General features: G+C 46.6%; 1 protein-coding gene across 1 annotated transcript; it reads right to left on the bottom strand.

Moving 5' to 3' along the window:
* Positions 1-114: 114 nt before the first annotated feature.
* On the bottom strand, positions 115-16414 carry LOC309570628 (uncharacterized protein; the record flags this gene model as incomplete). The annotated part of the gene is made up of 20 exons (XM_082277598.1): positions 115-2438; positions 2964-3051; positions 3217-3301; positions 3680-3755; positions 4069-4131; positions 4345-4493; positions 5717-5753; positions 6465-6553; positions 6647-6724; positions 6849-6911; positions 7755-7838; positions 8071-8156; positions 9164-9324; positions 10342-10434; positions 10840-10960; positions 12130-12192; positions 13179-13319; positions 14542-14579; positions 16123-16179; positions 16262-16414. 20 exons carry the CDS (start codon positions 16412-16414, stop codon positions 2328-2330), a joined length of 1836 nt encoding a protein of 611 aa, XP_082133724.1. The 3' UTR covers positions 115-2327.
* Between the last annotated feature and the right edge of the window lie 91 nt (positions 16415-16505).

The raw sequence follows: 16505 nt of genomic DNA, 5'->3' as shown, positions 1-16505 counted from the left end.
CTTTGCTCACAGAACTGCTGTTAATTAGGAACTGGGCTGCTGTAGAATTTGGATAAACTAACAGCCAGGGGGCAAAAAAGGAAACACAGGGGCCTTTCACCAGGATGAATAAAGTTTATTTTAATGACCTCAGTACCAGGAAAGTCTTGCACTGGAAATGTGCATTGATGAGATATGTTTGGGCAAAGGGAGGAAGCAGTGTGTGAGAAGAGAGGCTGAGTTACTGTCAGTCAGTAAAAACTCAGTTCTTTCTTCTTCCCACTGTTAGGAGGATGCAGGTATTTTTAAAAAATAACTATTTACTTTAGCCTCTCTCCTCCTAGCAACCTGAGCTCCCTCACCATGCCCAGAGAATGAACTAAATATTGAAATTATAATTTTAGGGTAGTGTAGCATTTAGGAAGGGATTTGAAATAAACAGCTTTATCTCACAGGATGGTAATTGAATATTTTAGACACTCATCTCTAATTCCTTGAGTAATACCATTGAATTAGGAAATATTCAGCTATTTCCTTCAAGCAGTAATGTTCCTAGCTAAAATTTATTCTTGTGAAACACTTACCAACTCCCTGATTGCTAAGCAGTGCATTTCAGCCATTTCATTCTAATGTATGTTGGTAGTGTTAATAACTTATCATTAATAATAGAGGAAATACTTTGCTTTGAGACTGTTCTTCCTAAAGCTGAACTATACTAGACTAGTGAAAAAACAGTTGTGGTGGTATCCCACAGAGGAATTAAACATAAAAAGCAGTATCAACCATATAATTAACTGTGCCATGCTGGTTACAGTTGATGGTAGGAGTTGATGTTGTAACTCAGGTAATTAAGCAGGGACAGCAATGCAATGTTCTTGCATTCAGATGCCATCTGACAACTGAAGTGCTAGCTCTGGTTAAGGAGTATCTGGGTGTGGAAAAAAAAGCCCCAAAACTGTACTGAGTTTGGGAGAAACTGCAACTTTCTGTTTCTTCTTTCCTTCCAAGCTATGTAAGAATACAGTGATCTCTGCTGTCTGTAGGACAGCTGCTCCAGCAGCCTGATCACAAGTCCAGGATGCCTGATGAGGGAGGCAACAGGAGATGCCTCTGAGCATTAACCCCCAAATAAACACAAATGCTTAGGTTTAGTTAATCCTAAAACTTTTCTTTCATGTGGCCCTAACGTTGCTGGCAGGACAAAGGTACTAGGGAATTTACAGTCTGGAGCCTTTCACTAAAACAACACCATGGCTTAACAGCCATGTCATGCTTGATGTAGTAATCCATATCTACCTTGATTACTTTAGGAAGTACTTTAAAGATAAGAGAAGATTGGCTTCTTATCTAGAGGCAGGCTCATTGCTGCATATGGCTTTGTGCAACACCTTTCTTGCATCCAGATTCAATTTTTGCAGTAGCTCAGAAGCATTTCCTACAAATTTCAGCTGTTTCTAATAGCTGGCTCGGCACCCCTTGAACATTATCCAGTAGTTTCTTCCATTTGGACACCTTGATGATAGTAGGCTTATATATAAGCAACCAGCAGGAGAAAAGAGGCTCTCCAAGGCTTAGCTTGGGAAATGGAGATGTGCAGAAGAAAGCCAGAACACGGTACCAGGGCTTTGGGTCGGAGTCAAGGAGGGTTCATGGTCTGGCTCTTCCTCCCCTTGCATGCCAGGCTGAAGGTAGGCAGAACTCTGGGGCAGTGAGCACACCCAGATGCTGTGCAGCCCTTGGGCTGACCCTGCACTGTTGGCAGCACGAAGGAGGGAGGCACAGCAACACTTCCATAGCTACAGGCTTCTTGGTTTGCACCCAGTGACCGAGTACAGGGCCAAAACAAACACTGCCTAACTGCATGTGTGTTAAGATCCTCCTCCTCCTCCTGAGGGAGCTAGGCATTATTTGCTGCCTTTCACCTTCTGAAACAGTACCCGGAGGAGGAGGAGTTCCATGAGGTTAAAGTCTAGAGGTTGTACCTTGCCATGTACAGTTCTGTGAACTGGCTGCATGCAGTCCTGTAGATGCAACTGTCTTCCACCCATACACAGGACCACTACATGGGAAGAAATTGTAGAAGATAGTTGCAGTTCCCCCTGTTGGCAAAAACCCAACTAGCTAGTGCAGTTAGTCTCCCTAGTACAAACTGGACCATCCACCAAGCAGGGAGAAGAAATTATGTCTGCTCAGCCTCAGTGCCTGATTAGATCTGTGGTTTGTCCCCATTCCTCAAATGGGCCTGCTACTAAGCCTTATTCAAATGAACACTGAAAACAAGTTCACTCTAATACTTGGTCAGGTCAGACTAGGAAAAAACAGACTTATTCCCCATCTTGGTTGCTCCATCATGCGAGGATGTCATAATAAATGGATGGCTTTTTGGTCTGCTCACGGAACTGCTCTAGCTTTAGGCCGACCCTCAGAAGAACAGCTTCATCCCACCATTTTGCCATGACCTGGGAGAAGATGAGAGGCAGAAGGAGAAGAATGAATAAAAAAAAACTAGCAGCATCATCACGTATAGATGCTCTTTAAGCCTTGGAAACAATTCCCTCCCTTGCCCCTCCCCCCCCAACAGACATGTTTTCCCCTTTTACCCCAGTAAGTATAGCATCACTATTTGGGATAAAGGCAACTGTGTGACTTTCAGTTGCAAGACACAGATCTTTCCTTTAAATGAGACCTGTTTCAAGAGTAAAGGATTTAAAGAAGTTACAGAAATGAGAAATAAGAGAAGAAAGAGTAGTGACCAATAGTGGGTATTGATGCAAGTAGACAGGGAGACAGAGAAATCTTTCTCAAAAATACCCAAAGAGATCCTCTTCCATTCAGGAGTGAGGCAAATCACCCCCAAATTAAAGCTTTTATTTCCAGAACCTGCCAGCTCCTCAAGTGAGCTGTGTGGAAGAGCAAGGACCCTTGTGATGCTTCAGGACAAAGCCAGACCGGGATTTTGTGCCCCAGCATTCACAAAGACTCACCTGGAGGCTAATCGGAAGCCCAGCAATAGAATATCCAATGGGGACCACAAGGCCTGGAATCCCAGTGAAGTTACCAAGCTGCATGAACCTAGGGGGAAAAAGGTGTCATCAGTATTCCTGGTGCCAGCAGCAAATTCATCCCTTTTTGGTAAAGGCAACTATGATTAATCTCTCCCACCTTACAGTCTGAGGTACTTCTTCTCCAGCTGTTCCCAAACTTTTGTTTCTGTAGTGCAAGTAGCACTTTCCTTACCTCATGGACCGGACTGTGAAGGACATATCGCTGCTCCCAGTCAAGAGGTCAGATTCATAAATTCTTGGGGCAGTGCAAGGAACAGCTGTGGAGGAATCACAAAATGACTGAACTTGAAAGGGACCTCAGAAGTCATCTTGTCTAACCTTCTGGCTCAGGAATGGTCAGCTAGTGCAGGGTGCCCATGACCATGTCCAAATAGCTTTTGAATATTGCCAGGGATGAAGATTCCACAGGCTCTTTGGGTAACCTGATGCAGTGCCATGGATACAACCAATAAATCTAGAAATACACAGCAGTCTTTCTAAACAGGCTGCATTATCTTCTAAAGGTGCAAGGCACAGCAAAGCGTTTGCACAGAAGTCATACTTAAAATTGAGGAGGGAAAGCTAATGAAGTGACTATTCCTAAAAGGCACCACACAGCTGCTGAGGACTCACTCTTTAGCCAAGAGTGCCAATACCTGGTGTAAGGATACAGTTCACAGTGCTGAAGATCTCTTGCAAAAATCTCATGCTCCGAGTTCTCTGTCGATTTGCCTGCAAGCAGAGAGAATACTGTCTGATGGGCCCTTTTTGTGCACAAAATTCATGTCTGATGTTGGCAGACTCTGCCCATCAGCGTCTCTGCCTTTGCAAAAGACACCATTCCCACAATCTGGAATCAGGATATACAGGACAGGTGGCACATCTTCTGTAGTGCCCCACCATCCAGCATGCTTTCGTGGCAGAGGGCAGCTAGAGCTGGGTGACATCTTCCCATGGGTATGGGGAAGCTAAGAGAAGCCCCTATCCCACCTTTACAGTTCCACTAGGTGCCTCCCTTCAGCCCTCACCCCAGTATGTTCCTTACCTTAATATAATCCAGAGCTGTGAACTGGGAAGCCAAGGCCAGGCTAGCCCGAGTTTCCAAATTCTGAAATAAAAAACACTGATCAAGGCTCTGCTTGCAGGAAACTGAACTGTGACAGCCCAGGAGCTCTTTCCCAGGTCTACTCTTCTGTATCAGTAATCATCCAACAGGTAGTTTGTCACAGAAGAAGGAGGAGGACCTCAGGTTTCTCACTGACATGACATTTGTTCTGTATCAGCCAGGACAACTACTGACACTGCTCCTGCTGCTACTTACCATTTCATGGAAATGTTTATTGAAGTCAGGTTGCAGGAAGTCCCTCATCTCACTGAGAATGCAGATCACATGTGCCACTCGTGCCTCCTCCATCTCTGGAAGAGAGACTTCAACCACACTGGCTCCCAAACTCTGCAGGTGCTTCACCGCTGTGTACAGGACAGGTAAAGCACAGACAGCATCCCTGAGTTCACCAGACTTCACAGAAAGGCTGCAAATCCCCAACCCCTGCAGAGTGAGAGACCCTGTAGGCCATTGCAGGGCAAGCGTCTTCAGTGCACCACGTGGCATGCACGGCTGCAGCTGCTTTTCCTAGGGAGATGCTTTTAACCTAACTACATCTCAGTATTCCAACAGGGCAGGGGCTTGCAGACAGGTTCCTAACTTACCTGCTGTACTTCAGGCAAATTCACCTCATCTCTCTAGCTTCCCAGTTAAGCCAAAGAGTAAAAGGACTGACAATGTTTCCCTGAGCACTTCACCAGTGTTCTGTCAGCATGAAGTGATTATTTAGCATCATGATATTCCCATTCAAAGCCTCTTCTGAACCATAATGATAGAGGAACCAGGGGATACCCAAGAGACCAGGTAAACAAGACAGGGCCACTAAATCTTGATGCACTTTAACAAGGCTGAACACCAAGACTTTGGGAAAGGTGACTCTTTAGAAGTCTGAAAAGAATCCTCTTCTTTCTGTGACCCCAACTTCTTCGTAAATACCCAAGCTTGCCTATGGTCCACCTCTCCTAAGAAAATGCTGTAAATGTAAAAGTGTGTCTATGGAAATAAAGAGGGTGAAGAAAATCCAGGCAAAGCCTGAATACTGTAAACTATCCCAGCTCCAATGCAACTACTATACCAGGCATTGTAGAGGCATACTCCCCCACCCCCAAGTACTCACCAGGGTCAATTCTGCGTAGTCTAAACTCTGACAAAGGCACCCTAAAGGCACCACTCAGCTGATTTCAAGGAAATACCAGAGAACTGGATACATCACAAAGACCTAGCACTGTATTACTACTGAGCATTATGTTGTGAAATAAGGCCCTGCCTTAAAAGTCTTCTACCATTAAAGCTTGCAGAGTAAGCATTACCACGCACAGATCTGTCTTTATACACACAGAGGCTGAGCACACTGGACTGCATTCTTCCATTGTAATCTGACAAGCCTGCAACTGCTGAGCTTTTTAACCCTCAGCAGTCAGGGGGGCTTCCCCAATACAAAGCTCCTGCTGTTTATCCAGCCAGACCCTTTTAAGCAACTGCCTGTAAGGGCTTCAGGCAGGACCTATTTAATGCATACATAAGAGGAGCACCAAGTGACACCATAACATCAGGCACAATAAAAGACTTACAGACTTTTTGTCTTTACCTTTCTCACAGGCAGACAGAACTTCAGCATCACATGCCTAAAGAATAAGAAGAAAGAACCAAGCAGACTTTAGTAACTGCTCTCCTCCTCTTGGTGAGCACACTCACCAGGACTTCAGTCCTCATGGTGCTCTCCTTGTTCCTGTCCCTAACAGCAGTGAAACACAGTCCTGCAGGACTGCCTTAGGTCACATGCTGCAAGAAAACAGCTTGCAGGTCACACCCCTAATGAAAAGGAAAGGTCACCTTCTCCAGAGGAGAGAATATTCCTCCTCTGCACTGTGGCAGAGCCAATAAGAGTCTTTTTTTTAGCTCCAGGAAGAAATCCTGAGCACATTTGTGGGGCTGCATTACAATTTTCAAGCAGTACTAGCTTGCAAGCCCCGTTTCTACACTGGAATAATGAAATAACACTCGGCAGCTACAGCACTGTCACCAAGTGGATACATTCCTTTTCCTCATTTGATTTTAAACTAACTGCCTTTTGTAATCAGTTCAGAAGCATTGTTTCCAATAGAATCAGCAGTAGTCATTACCTTTCCTAATGCCTTCAACAGACTCTTACTCAAAAGGCTGCCTTAAAAAATATACCTCCTCATTGATGTTTTCACACAGGCTGTATTATCTTCCAACAATAAGACTAAATATAAGAAGCTCTAATGATGACAGGCAAGACAACAATGAGTGCACTGGGCTCCTTTAAAATCTTATTTTGCAAAGCAGCAGAAAGATAGAGATAAACCAGGTACCTTAAAAAATGTCCAGTCCACTCCCAGTTTTAAGCCTTTCAGGTCAGGAGCACACATATCAGATAGGGTTGCTTTGGGCTGTTTGAGTCCTGCAGGGAACAAAGAAGAGTTCCTGCTTTTATTCTAGGATGCCTCTAGGAAGGCAGAGCATCTGGGCTCAGGGAGGGAGAGGGCTCACCTACCATATGGATAGAGCAGATCTGGCTCAGCAAGGATACTGTAAACAATGGCTGCATCTGCCACTGACGTACAGATAGGGCCTGTAAAAGAGACCAGTTATAAAAAGTGGTAAGAGGTAAATAGTACCTTCCCCCCCACATCTTTTCTAGGCACAGGTTGCCTCCCCTGTGAGAGGTCCCTGAAGTGGAGCACAAGTCCTCTTACCTACGCTGACTGTGGAGTAGGAGAGTGGCAAGCTGCCATGACAACTGATGCGCCCAAATGTACCTGGAGAACAAGAACTGGGACTTAGCTGGGTATCAGCAGTTGCTGGGAAGAGCCATCTACATGCTCTGGTGCACCCACGGTAAACAACAAACCCCTGCCAGTCACTTTTATGTCTGCTGTTTCAGAGCCCAGTCTCTCATCCTTCAGTACTCTGTTCTGCTGACCACTGTCTGTCTCATCAGTGAAACACATGCATTCAATGAATAGTGCAATTGGTTTCACCCCTAAGAAATTATTTAGTTGAAGGGAAATATGTGCAGGGACATTTTGGAATATTTGTATTTAAATATGCAAAAGCAGCATTTATGGTGTGGAGGATGGAGAGGCAGGAGCAGAGTATCAACCGCAGGAGACAGCACCGCATGGGAGGTCTCACCCACTTCACCAGTGAGACTTCATGCCTAACACCAGCTGTCTTCTGCAAGTACTCATATCACCTTTCTGGCCAGTTACATTTTGTCATCATCACTATCTTCCTCAGATGAAACAAGATTTGTCAAGTTGACCACATGTGAAGGATGGAAAGAGAGTAATGGCTGAGTATCTGGTCTCAGATGAAAGGTAGAAGGAAAAGGGTAGAAAGGAAAAGCAGCACGCATATTTTGTTTAGCATTTAATGTAAGTTAAGTTAGGTTTTTTGAACATCTGTTCAACAGACAGTAGAGAATACTTCCATGCTGCCAGTCTAACCCACATGATTCTCGGGGTATTATATTTCAGAGTTCCTCTGGTCAAATTTTACTTCACAGGAATTAATAAACAAGTGCCTGACTTGTTTGTGGCATTCTATCTGAAACAGCAAACAAAATGAACACACACCCCTCCAAGATTAAAGGGCTCTACCTTTCAGCCCCACCACACCACAGAACGAAGCAGGAATCCTCACAGAGCCTCCTCCATCTGTGCCAATAGCCACGGGGCAGAGACCTAAAAAAACCCACATGTTGGCCTGTGATCAGAGACACATCATGTTGCCCTGTCCATTCTACCAGCAGCTGCATCCAAGGCAGCACACAGAGCTCTCTGTTTTGCTAGAAGTTCCCTCCAGCTTCTAAACCCAACCCCCCCCCCCCCCCCCCCCCCCCCCAAAAAAACCTAAATGCCTGAGGTACTCTGGCTCAGGACCTTCCTCCCACCAACTCCATTTAGGACCACCTACCTGCTGCTACAGCTGCTGCTGACCCACTGGAGCTCCCACCTGTGAAGTGGTTAGGATTGTAAGGATTCCTGGGGATCTTGTGGTACCTGAAGCAAACAAAGATTGTTGAATCTTTTCTTAGGAAGGACTCTGTGCACTACAGGCCAGGAAAAGATCCAGAAACACAGCTCAGGGATTCTGATCTCTTGGTAAGGAGATGCCATTTAACATCAGAAGTGCCATGTCCCTAGAAAACAGGATGCAAGTAAGACTTCTGCCTCAGAGTCCAATCTCCTGTGAGTGTAAGCAGCCTATCCAAAAGAGACAGGCCCAAAGCAAGGGAAAAGATGCCACTTCAGCTCTTCTGTTTGCAATGGCACCATGCCCGCCACAGTGCATTATGCAATTCCGAAAGGTGGAGCAGTTGGTGGCCAGCAATCCTTACAGACAAGCAAGTCAGCTCTGCCCTTTATCCCCAGCCTCCAGGCTGACCACAGCCCCAGCCAGCAGAGCCCTGCCAAACCGCTGGGTGTCCATCCCACCTCCCACGGTGAGGAAATGCTGGCACGCTGTTGCACCGAGGGGGAGCCCTAGTTCCACCCAGCTGCACATGCACCAAGCGTGGTTCTCTCTACACAAGGCTCATCAAGGCCGTGAGCACCACTGCTCTGGAACTGAGCAGTGAACCTGTTTTAGCTAGGAAGTAAAACCACGATGTTCTCCTGAGATGGTTGTACTTTTTCTCACTGTTCTAGGCCTTCAACCATCACTGAGGTTGAACATTACATGGCTATTTATTTGATTTCTGTCACAGCTTTTGTCTACCACTCATCCTATAAACATTCACACCTCGAGGCCTGTAAGGCCTGACAAACCAAGTTCCTTACTCAGCAGACAACACTCAGAGCCTCTCCTCCCTTTGGTTTCAGGAGCCTTCAGGCTTCCACAGCTACTCTAACCCTCAAATCTACAGTGATGGGTTTCCATACCCCCAGGGCTCTGTCATGCTTCCATTTTTTTTTTCTCACATGCTTGCCCTTATTTTTGTACCCTTTCCTGTGAGTTCTGGACAGTATTTCTAGATGGGGGTAAGAGAGAGGAAAGCGATTTTTACCTATTCGGGTTGCATCCAGTTGTTCCAGTCCCTAGTTCATGCATGTTTGAGACCCCAATAATGATAGCTCCAGCCTCTCGTAGCTTCTTGGCCACAGTAGCATCTTCTGTTTCTGGCTGTGTCCCAAGATACACTGTTCCTACTCGGTGATGGTAAGGTACCTTGGCAAGAAGACACCTAATTATTCATTCTAAAACCCTGGCAAGGTGCACATGCACACTTCAACATCACAACAGATCCCAGACATTAGGACCCATGGAAGTAAGTAAGGGCTAGGGAACATCACTCTTCAATTTGTTCTGTGTTGGTCTCTGTTAGGAGGGACACTTAACCTTTCAATATTTGGTCCTTCTCCCATGCAGAGAAGTCCTTTTCACACCATCATACAGAAGAGCAGAAACATGTAGATGGTCAAAGCCTGCCTCCCTGCAGCAATGCAACTGCCGTGCCCAGAGGCTGCAGAACCATCACCTTGGCCCCACAGCACACAGCTCTGTGTTCCATCTTTCTGTGGACAGAGCTACAACATTTCAGATCTGCACGCTTTGAAGCCGGGCACCAAGATAAGTCGAATGCCAAAATACCAGATGGACTTATTTTAGGGTATGCTAAGTACTCTTTAGTTCGAGGTGGCAATAGAAGAATCTGTACATAAACAGGACTCCCACCACAGGGGTAGATCTCTGCAGAGCCTACAACAGCCTGATGGCACTGCCAGGAGTATTTACTGCTAACTGTTGTTAGGCCACAGGTAAAAATCTTTGTCAGTAGGGATTTTCAAAGTAACTTGCGTATTTCTGACACATGTACTTCAAGGTAAGGAGACAGGGATGCTTTGCCAGTGGAGCAGAGTCAGTGCCTGAGAAATACACACAGTTACACCCACTATACAGATCTTGTTATACATTCTCATTTCATCTCATATGAGACTGTTTCCCACACCCACCCTCTACTCCTCGTGGATTAAAGAGATCACTACAAGATATGGAACACGTCTGCTGCAAGCTCTGTCTTCACCTTGCAAAACTTGTTAATCCTACTCACTGCAAACCCACGTACAACCCCTTATTACATATTCCCAGGCTTTTGCTGAGGAGTCGGTCTGAAAACCTTGTCACAGTGAGCTGCCCAGGTGAACCACCTGCAGCAGGAACTGGCAGCTAGACAAGGAAACTCACCACTTTGAATTCTTCTTTCAGACACACTGGGATGCCATCCAGACAAGACAGGGTACATTTATTCCTGTAACGAGTAGTGGAGGCCTCAGCCATCTGCACAGAGGGAAAAAAAAAGCATAAAGCATATGTTATATATATTTAGCTGAGCTGAAGGTCATCACCAGTATTGGAATGGATATCAAAAATGGCTTTCTTGGCCAGTCTATCAAAGTTTCCTTCTTCTTCCACCATATGCTGGTGAGAAACTACAACTTGGAACCATCTATGCTAATGGATGCCACATAAGCACAGAAGTCCCATTATAAACAGTCATCCAGCAGGAAACAGATTGCTTTAACGCTACCTCTCTTTGCAGGAAGGAAAGCAAACTTGTTTGTAGACCTCTAAACACAGAGGAAGGAAAAATGTACTTATTTTTCTGTGCATATTGCCCCTTCTAATGGATGCTACTGCCCTTGGGGTGGCAGAGGCCCCTTTCCTACCAGAGGCAGACATTACCAGCATTATTTGCTCCCGGTCCCATTGCACTATGGCTCTGAGTGGGGGTGTGGATTTGTCGCAGTCCTCCAACATGGCAATGATGTTCTTGGCTACTTGGGATGGCGTCAGCTTCCCACTCCTACAGGACAGGAAAAGTTGGGCATTTGTTACAAGACCTTCCCTCACCACATCCACACACAAGGTTTGTCTCCCATGCAGCAAGATGGCAGCTGCCACAGCTTTAAGCAAGAATTAGGTAAGAATCTGTGTGGTGATGACCGGAACACAGCTGACACCATCAAAACAGGAAATTCTTTTCCTTAAGGGGAAAATTTGCCTACACAGAATGGTCCTTAGAGTAGGGGCAAAAGCTAGGAGAGTTACCCAGGTATTCCTGAACCACCAGACAGATAAACAGGGACAAACAGCTGACAGCTTTACTGAGCTTTCCAAGCTCCTGAAAGCTTGGAATCTATGAAACTCACAGTATCATGAGCTAAGACCAAGAGGCCAGACCACTTTATGCAGGCCTCCCATTACAGAGAAGGGGCTCCCAGCAGTACTGTCATAACTCACCTTTAATAAACCTTCCCTCCCTCCTGGCAAAGGCTGTGTTACACCACAAACACACCATCTCTGGCTGACACAAAAGCCTTGAGGCCACAATGTGACTGTAACACCAGACTGCAGTGTCAGCCCTTGGCTCCAAGGCCACAGCCTGCAGGCAGAGGTGGCCCTTGGGGAACAAGTTCCAGGAGTGCAAGAATATTTATCCGAGGGCTCCACACCTGGCACAGGTCCCAGAGGCAACTAGGATTACCTGGCAGCCAACAGCTCATGGAACCCCAGAGTCAGGGATGTGTTTTCAGCTCTTTCCAAGCTGGACACATTTACTGGGTGAAAGCAGGTGTCATGCTCAGAGAAACACAAGGAGCTGGGGAACCAAGGGATTTGTCAGAGACCCACAGTATGCACAACTTGCATAACCCAGATCAACCTTCATCTATTTCTCGCTCATGTGTTTGAGCAAACAAGATATGTAGAAATCTTTCTCAGAGAAGACTGACAATAAGCCAAAGAAAATGGCATTTAAATATTCTTTCAGGACTTGTAAAGTTGTGCCAGCTCTCCCAGCTGACTTTCCTTTGTTATTCTACTAAAGGGAAAGAACAGTAGGAAGTGATGATAAACAGTGGCACCTCAAGGACAATGCTAACAAAGAAATGCCTGAGAGCCTGTGAACAGAAGCAGCCCACAGCAGGGGAACATGCGGGACAGAGGTTGTTTCCAGACCATAGTTTCACCTACTGGTAGCATTCCAGATAGTCTTTGATCCCTTTGAAGCTAAATCCATTGCTAGCAGAATTAGACCTGGAAAAAAAAAAAAAAAAGGATTAAAGGGGGCAACTGTGAGCGACCAAAGGCGGCTTTGTTTAGACCTGCAGATTTCAGCATCACCGTCCAATGCAGGTTTGGGCATCACTCACTCACAGCAAACCATGTGGATTGCCAGCCCCTGCATTGCATCTCACTCTGTCAGACTCCTTCCACACAAGCCAGGCAACAGGTACACTACGGATGCCACAAAAATAAGGGATGGATCAGTTTTGCCAGTATGTTCTAGTTTCTTCATATTCCGACTGAAATACAGCAGTCATTAAACTGTCCAAAACGTATTCCAGATTTACATTCACTACTCACCACTGCAACATTATAGCCTAGCTGGAATATACTTGTGAACCTACTCCCAGGACCTCTGTCAAAACTTCGATCCAGAGACAGCCAGCAGCACATCTGGTGCATGGTGCAGGAATGGGAAAAGGCACCGTGCAGCACACACAAGGATCACATCAGCAAACTCCTTCAACACCAAGTCAATGGCTCTAGCACATAAGCAATGGACCACTTCTCATCACTAACAAAGCCAATTGCTTGCACATCATTTTCTTTAAAACCTGTGTTCCTCCTCTCCTCCAAGTAAACCTGGTGTTCTTTTTGAGATTCCCTGCAGACAGAAAACAGCACTCCTGCAAACTTACTTAGAGGGACCTATGCACTGACCAGCCAAACACTAAAAGTATCTGCTTTAATAGTGCAACCAGAGCCCTGGAAAGGGCAGAATTTGGTCTCTCCCCAATAGGCAGACTCCCTTAAGCTTTTCCTTTTCATGTTGCTCATAATTACTGGTGATTTATGAGTTACAAAAGGCAGGATGACTGACAGCACCATTCCTTTTGTGAAGTGGCTGGGCATGGAAACAAGAATTCAATCTAAATTGCTGACAATGACAGTTCCCCACGAATGTAACAGTGCCAGCACGTGTGTTCTTCCACTTCTCTCACACATCACATACTGACCTTGCATCTGTCAGCTGCTTGATAACATCTGAAGTGCTTTTAGCCTCAGACTTGTCTTCTGTAACCCCCGCAGCAACCTCCGGGATGAACGTGGGATCTTCATGAATGTCAAGGGAACGCATAAGCGAGAAGTTGTTCATCCTGAATGAGAGAGAGTCACTGCTGGAGTTTTCAACCTCGACCATAACTAATTTTTCAGACTGTTCAGAAGGAACCTTACCCAAGAACATTTTGTCTTAGCAGCCTGCTTTCACAGCAGGGAGTTGCAACAGTTACAAGCAACTAATCTCCCCCACATACTCTGCTTGCTTAACAAAGCCTCCTACCTCTTGACATAAGGCCAGCCTCTGTAAACCCTAGCTGGGAAAAAAAAATGGTGAAAGTTTTTGATTCACTTTAATTAGACCTCTCATACACTGACCAAACAAGACAGGAACATGGAGGAAAATAAAAGGAGAATGTAGTATAAGCCATACACATTCAACCACTAATCCTGTTAAAACAAGCACCTCTTTAGACTTTTCCGTGACCTGTATTTGTTTGCAATCAAATACAACAGGGATTGCAGCATAAATCCATAGCCTGGACCACATAAAGCATGGAAATCAAAACCCTGTCACAGATATCCAGGAATGATCTGCAGTGTAACAGCAGTGGCACTTGCCTGGGTTTGACTTGCTCAAAAAGCCCACCCCCCCAGTAAAACTCAGGGGTGACACAGTTCTCAGTGTCCTGGGATCTGCACAGATGACCCTTCGAATGATGGGCAAACTATGTGAAAAAAGCATGATCCTGGGGTTCCTGAATCTCTTACCCAAGTGTCTCTTAGTGCAATATATACCTGAAATCAGTTTCTGAACAAAAACACATGTGAGAGAAAGAGGAAACGCTGACCTAAAATAGTGAACATCACTAAAAAGAACTTATCAAAACCTCTGAACTTTATGTTTGGCCTCACTTCCCCACTACTACTATTCTTTTAACCCTATCAGTGATAAGCACAGCATATTTGCACATCCATCAGCTTTGAAAAAAAGTTTGTCCTTTAACAAAAGAGCAAAGGCAAAGAGACATAAACAAAAGGCAGAAAAGAAAAGCTGGCAAATACAGTTTCTATGCACCTCATGAGTGTGAAAAAAGGTTAATTTCTTCTCATAGAGACCCACTCAAATGACAGTAGTTAAAAAAATAGTCCAGAAAACATCTATGAAATAATCTTACTCACTCTCCAATCAAATTAAGCAGCTTTCCTCTTAAAAATATAATTTCAGATAACCTATAAGCAGTGTGCAATGCAAGTACCTTAAACATAAAAAAAAGATATAAAAGAAACTCGCAGTGGGAGAAAACTCCCCACTCTTACCTCATTAAGAATGGCAGTAAGCAGATCTGTCCAAAAGCCTAGGAAAAAAGCAAGCAAAAATGTTGGTTTTCAGCAACTTTGACCTGACTTCTTCACTAGACAAGGAATGCTGAATACGCTCATGATTGCTGCAGGCTCGGAGCACCCTAGAGAGCATGCAACGCTATGCTGTAAAGAAACAGCACAAACACTTGTATTTTGTGCCACAAAAATGGCCTGAAATGCTTTTCCCCCACCTCTCATATTTATGTAATTACAAAAAGAGTATTATTCTGATTCTTCTGCCTTTGTCTTTCCCTGACTCACACAGAAAGCCTGCATCTGCAGCTGCAACACTGTTAAGAAGCATCTATATAGCTCCCATCCATTATTTTCTTTGTGTTCCACGGATTATGCAAACATTGGATAAGGTAGGAGCTTATTATTTTATTTATCGCACTATTAGGACCTTTCCTGTCTCTCAACCAGCTCCTGCAGTAAAATGAGTCAACTTGGAAAAGCGTGAGAAGTTTAGAGACTCTGGTAGCAGACAGCTGAAAATACTCTTTCAATACCCTGACTCCCAGTGTAGCAGCACCAGCAGTTCCAAAGAGACCAGCCTTGTTCTAGCCTGTCTTAATATCTCAACAATGGACTCAGAAATATGTTGTGGTATGTACAAATACAGTACAAGTCTGAGGCAAGGGCTCGCACTGCTAGTCCCACAAAGCGGTATGTTATCTCACACATTGCATAAGAATTACAGCACCTCTTTGAAAACACACGGCTCCTAATCTACATCTAATCTAACACAACACAATCCTGTAGGAGATTGAGAATCTCACATCCCCCTTCCAAGGAGGATGTCAGAAAAGGAAACAAGCCCTTTGCCATGCACCAGAAGCAGCCACAAAGCGAAGAATAACAAGGTGTTCTGGTTGTTATATCTTGACAGAAAGCCGCTCCCAAGGTATTCTCACAAATAAACACAGCCCATCAAGCTTTCACTCCAGGCCCAGGCAAACACCAAGCTTTGTAACAGGTGACACGGCTGAAAAGAAACTTTCGTGCCTACCTTGCTCAAAAGGAAGGCCAAGCAGCAGCAGCAACCAAACCCAGCTGCTTTCAGCAGAAGCTGGTGCGGGGTGAGCAGTGCCCAGGGCACACACACTTTCCTCCCCCCTGCACCCTGACACGGAGCGGTCCCACTGCCACAGCGGGATCAGCCCTCGGGCTCCCGAACACGCCAGAGCCCACCCGAGGGGAGCACAGGGGGCACAGCTGCCTTCAGCACCCTGCTGGAACCCCCCTCAGAGCGCTGAGGCACCCAAGCCTCCTGACGTCCAAGGAGAGCTGGTGGCAGCTGTATTTCGAGTTTGGTATCATCTTTGCTCCCCACACCCAAAGACGCACAGGATACCCTCAGCTAGAGGCCGGCGCTCTCAGCGCCCGCGGCATCACACCTGTGCGACCGGGTGAACCCGAGAGCACGAAGAGAGCCACAACCTCCCCGCCGAGCCCCGCTCGCTCCGAACCCCTCACCCGGTTTTCCCCGAGCAACCCCAGGTTTCACTGCCCTGTCCTCCGCCGGCCCGCACTCACCGTGTTGGCCACATGGACGAAGAGGCGCAGCCCGGCGCCGCACAGCCGCGGAGCCCACTGCGGAGAGAAGGCGAGAAGAGAGGTGAGCGCCGGCCCCGCCGCCCCACGCCCGCCGCCCCCCGCCTGACCCGGCTCTCACGGTGTCCCGGGGCGGGCCCGGCGGCCCGGCCTGGCGCGGCCCGCGGCGGTGCAGCACGGCCGCCGCGCTGCCCGTGTGCCGCCGCCCGCAGCACAGGTAGGCGGCGGCGGCCGCGGGCAGCAGCGCCAGGAGTAGCAGCAGCAGCGGCGCCATCGCGGTGCTCCCTCCCAGCGAGCCCGCCCGCTGCCGGGGCGGTGCTGGGGCTGGCCCCGCCCGCAGCCGGCGGGAGGCGGCGGGAACGGCC

This window comes from Coloeus monedula (genome assembly GCF_965178545.1).
Source record: "Coloeus monedula genome assembly, chromosome: 3".
Lineage (NCBI taxonomy): Eukaryota > Metazoa > Chordata > Aves > Passeriformes > Corvidae > Coloeus > Coloeus monedula.
The sequence above is the reverse complement of the archived record's forward strand: the minus strand, read 5'-3'. Positions and strand labels throughout refer to the sequence as shown.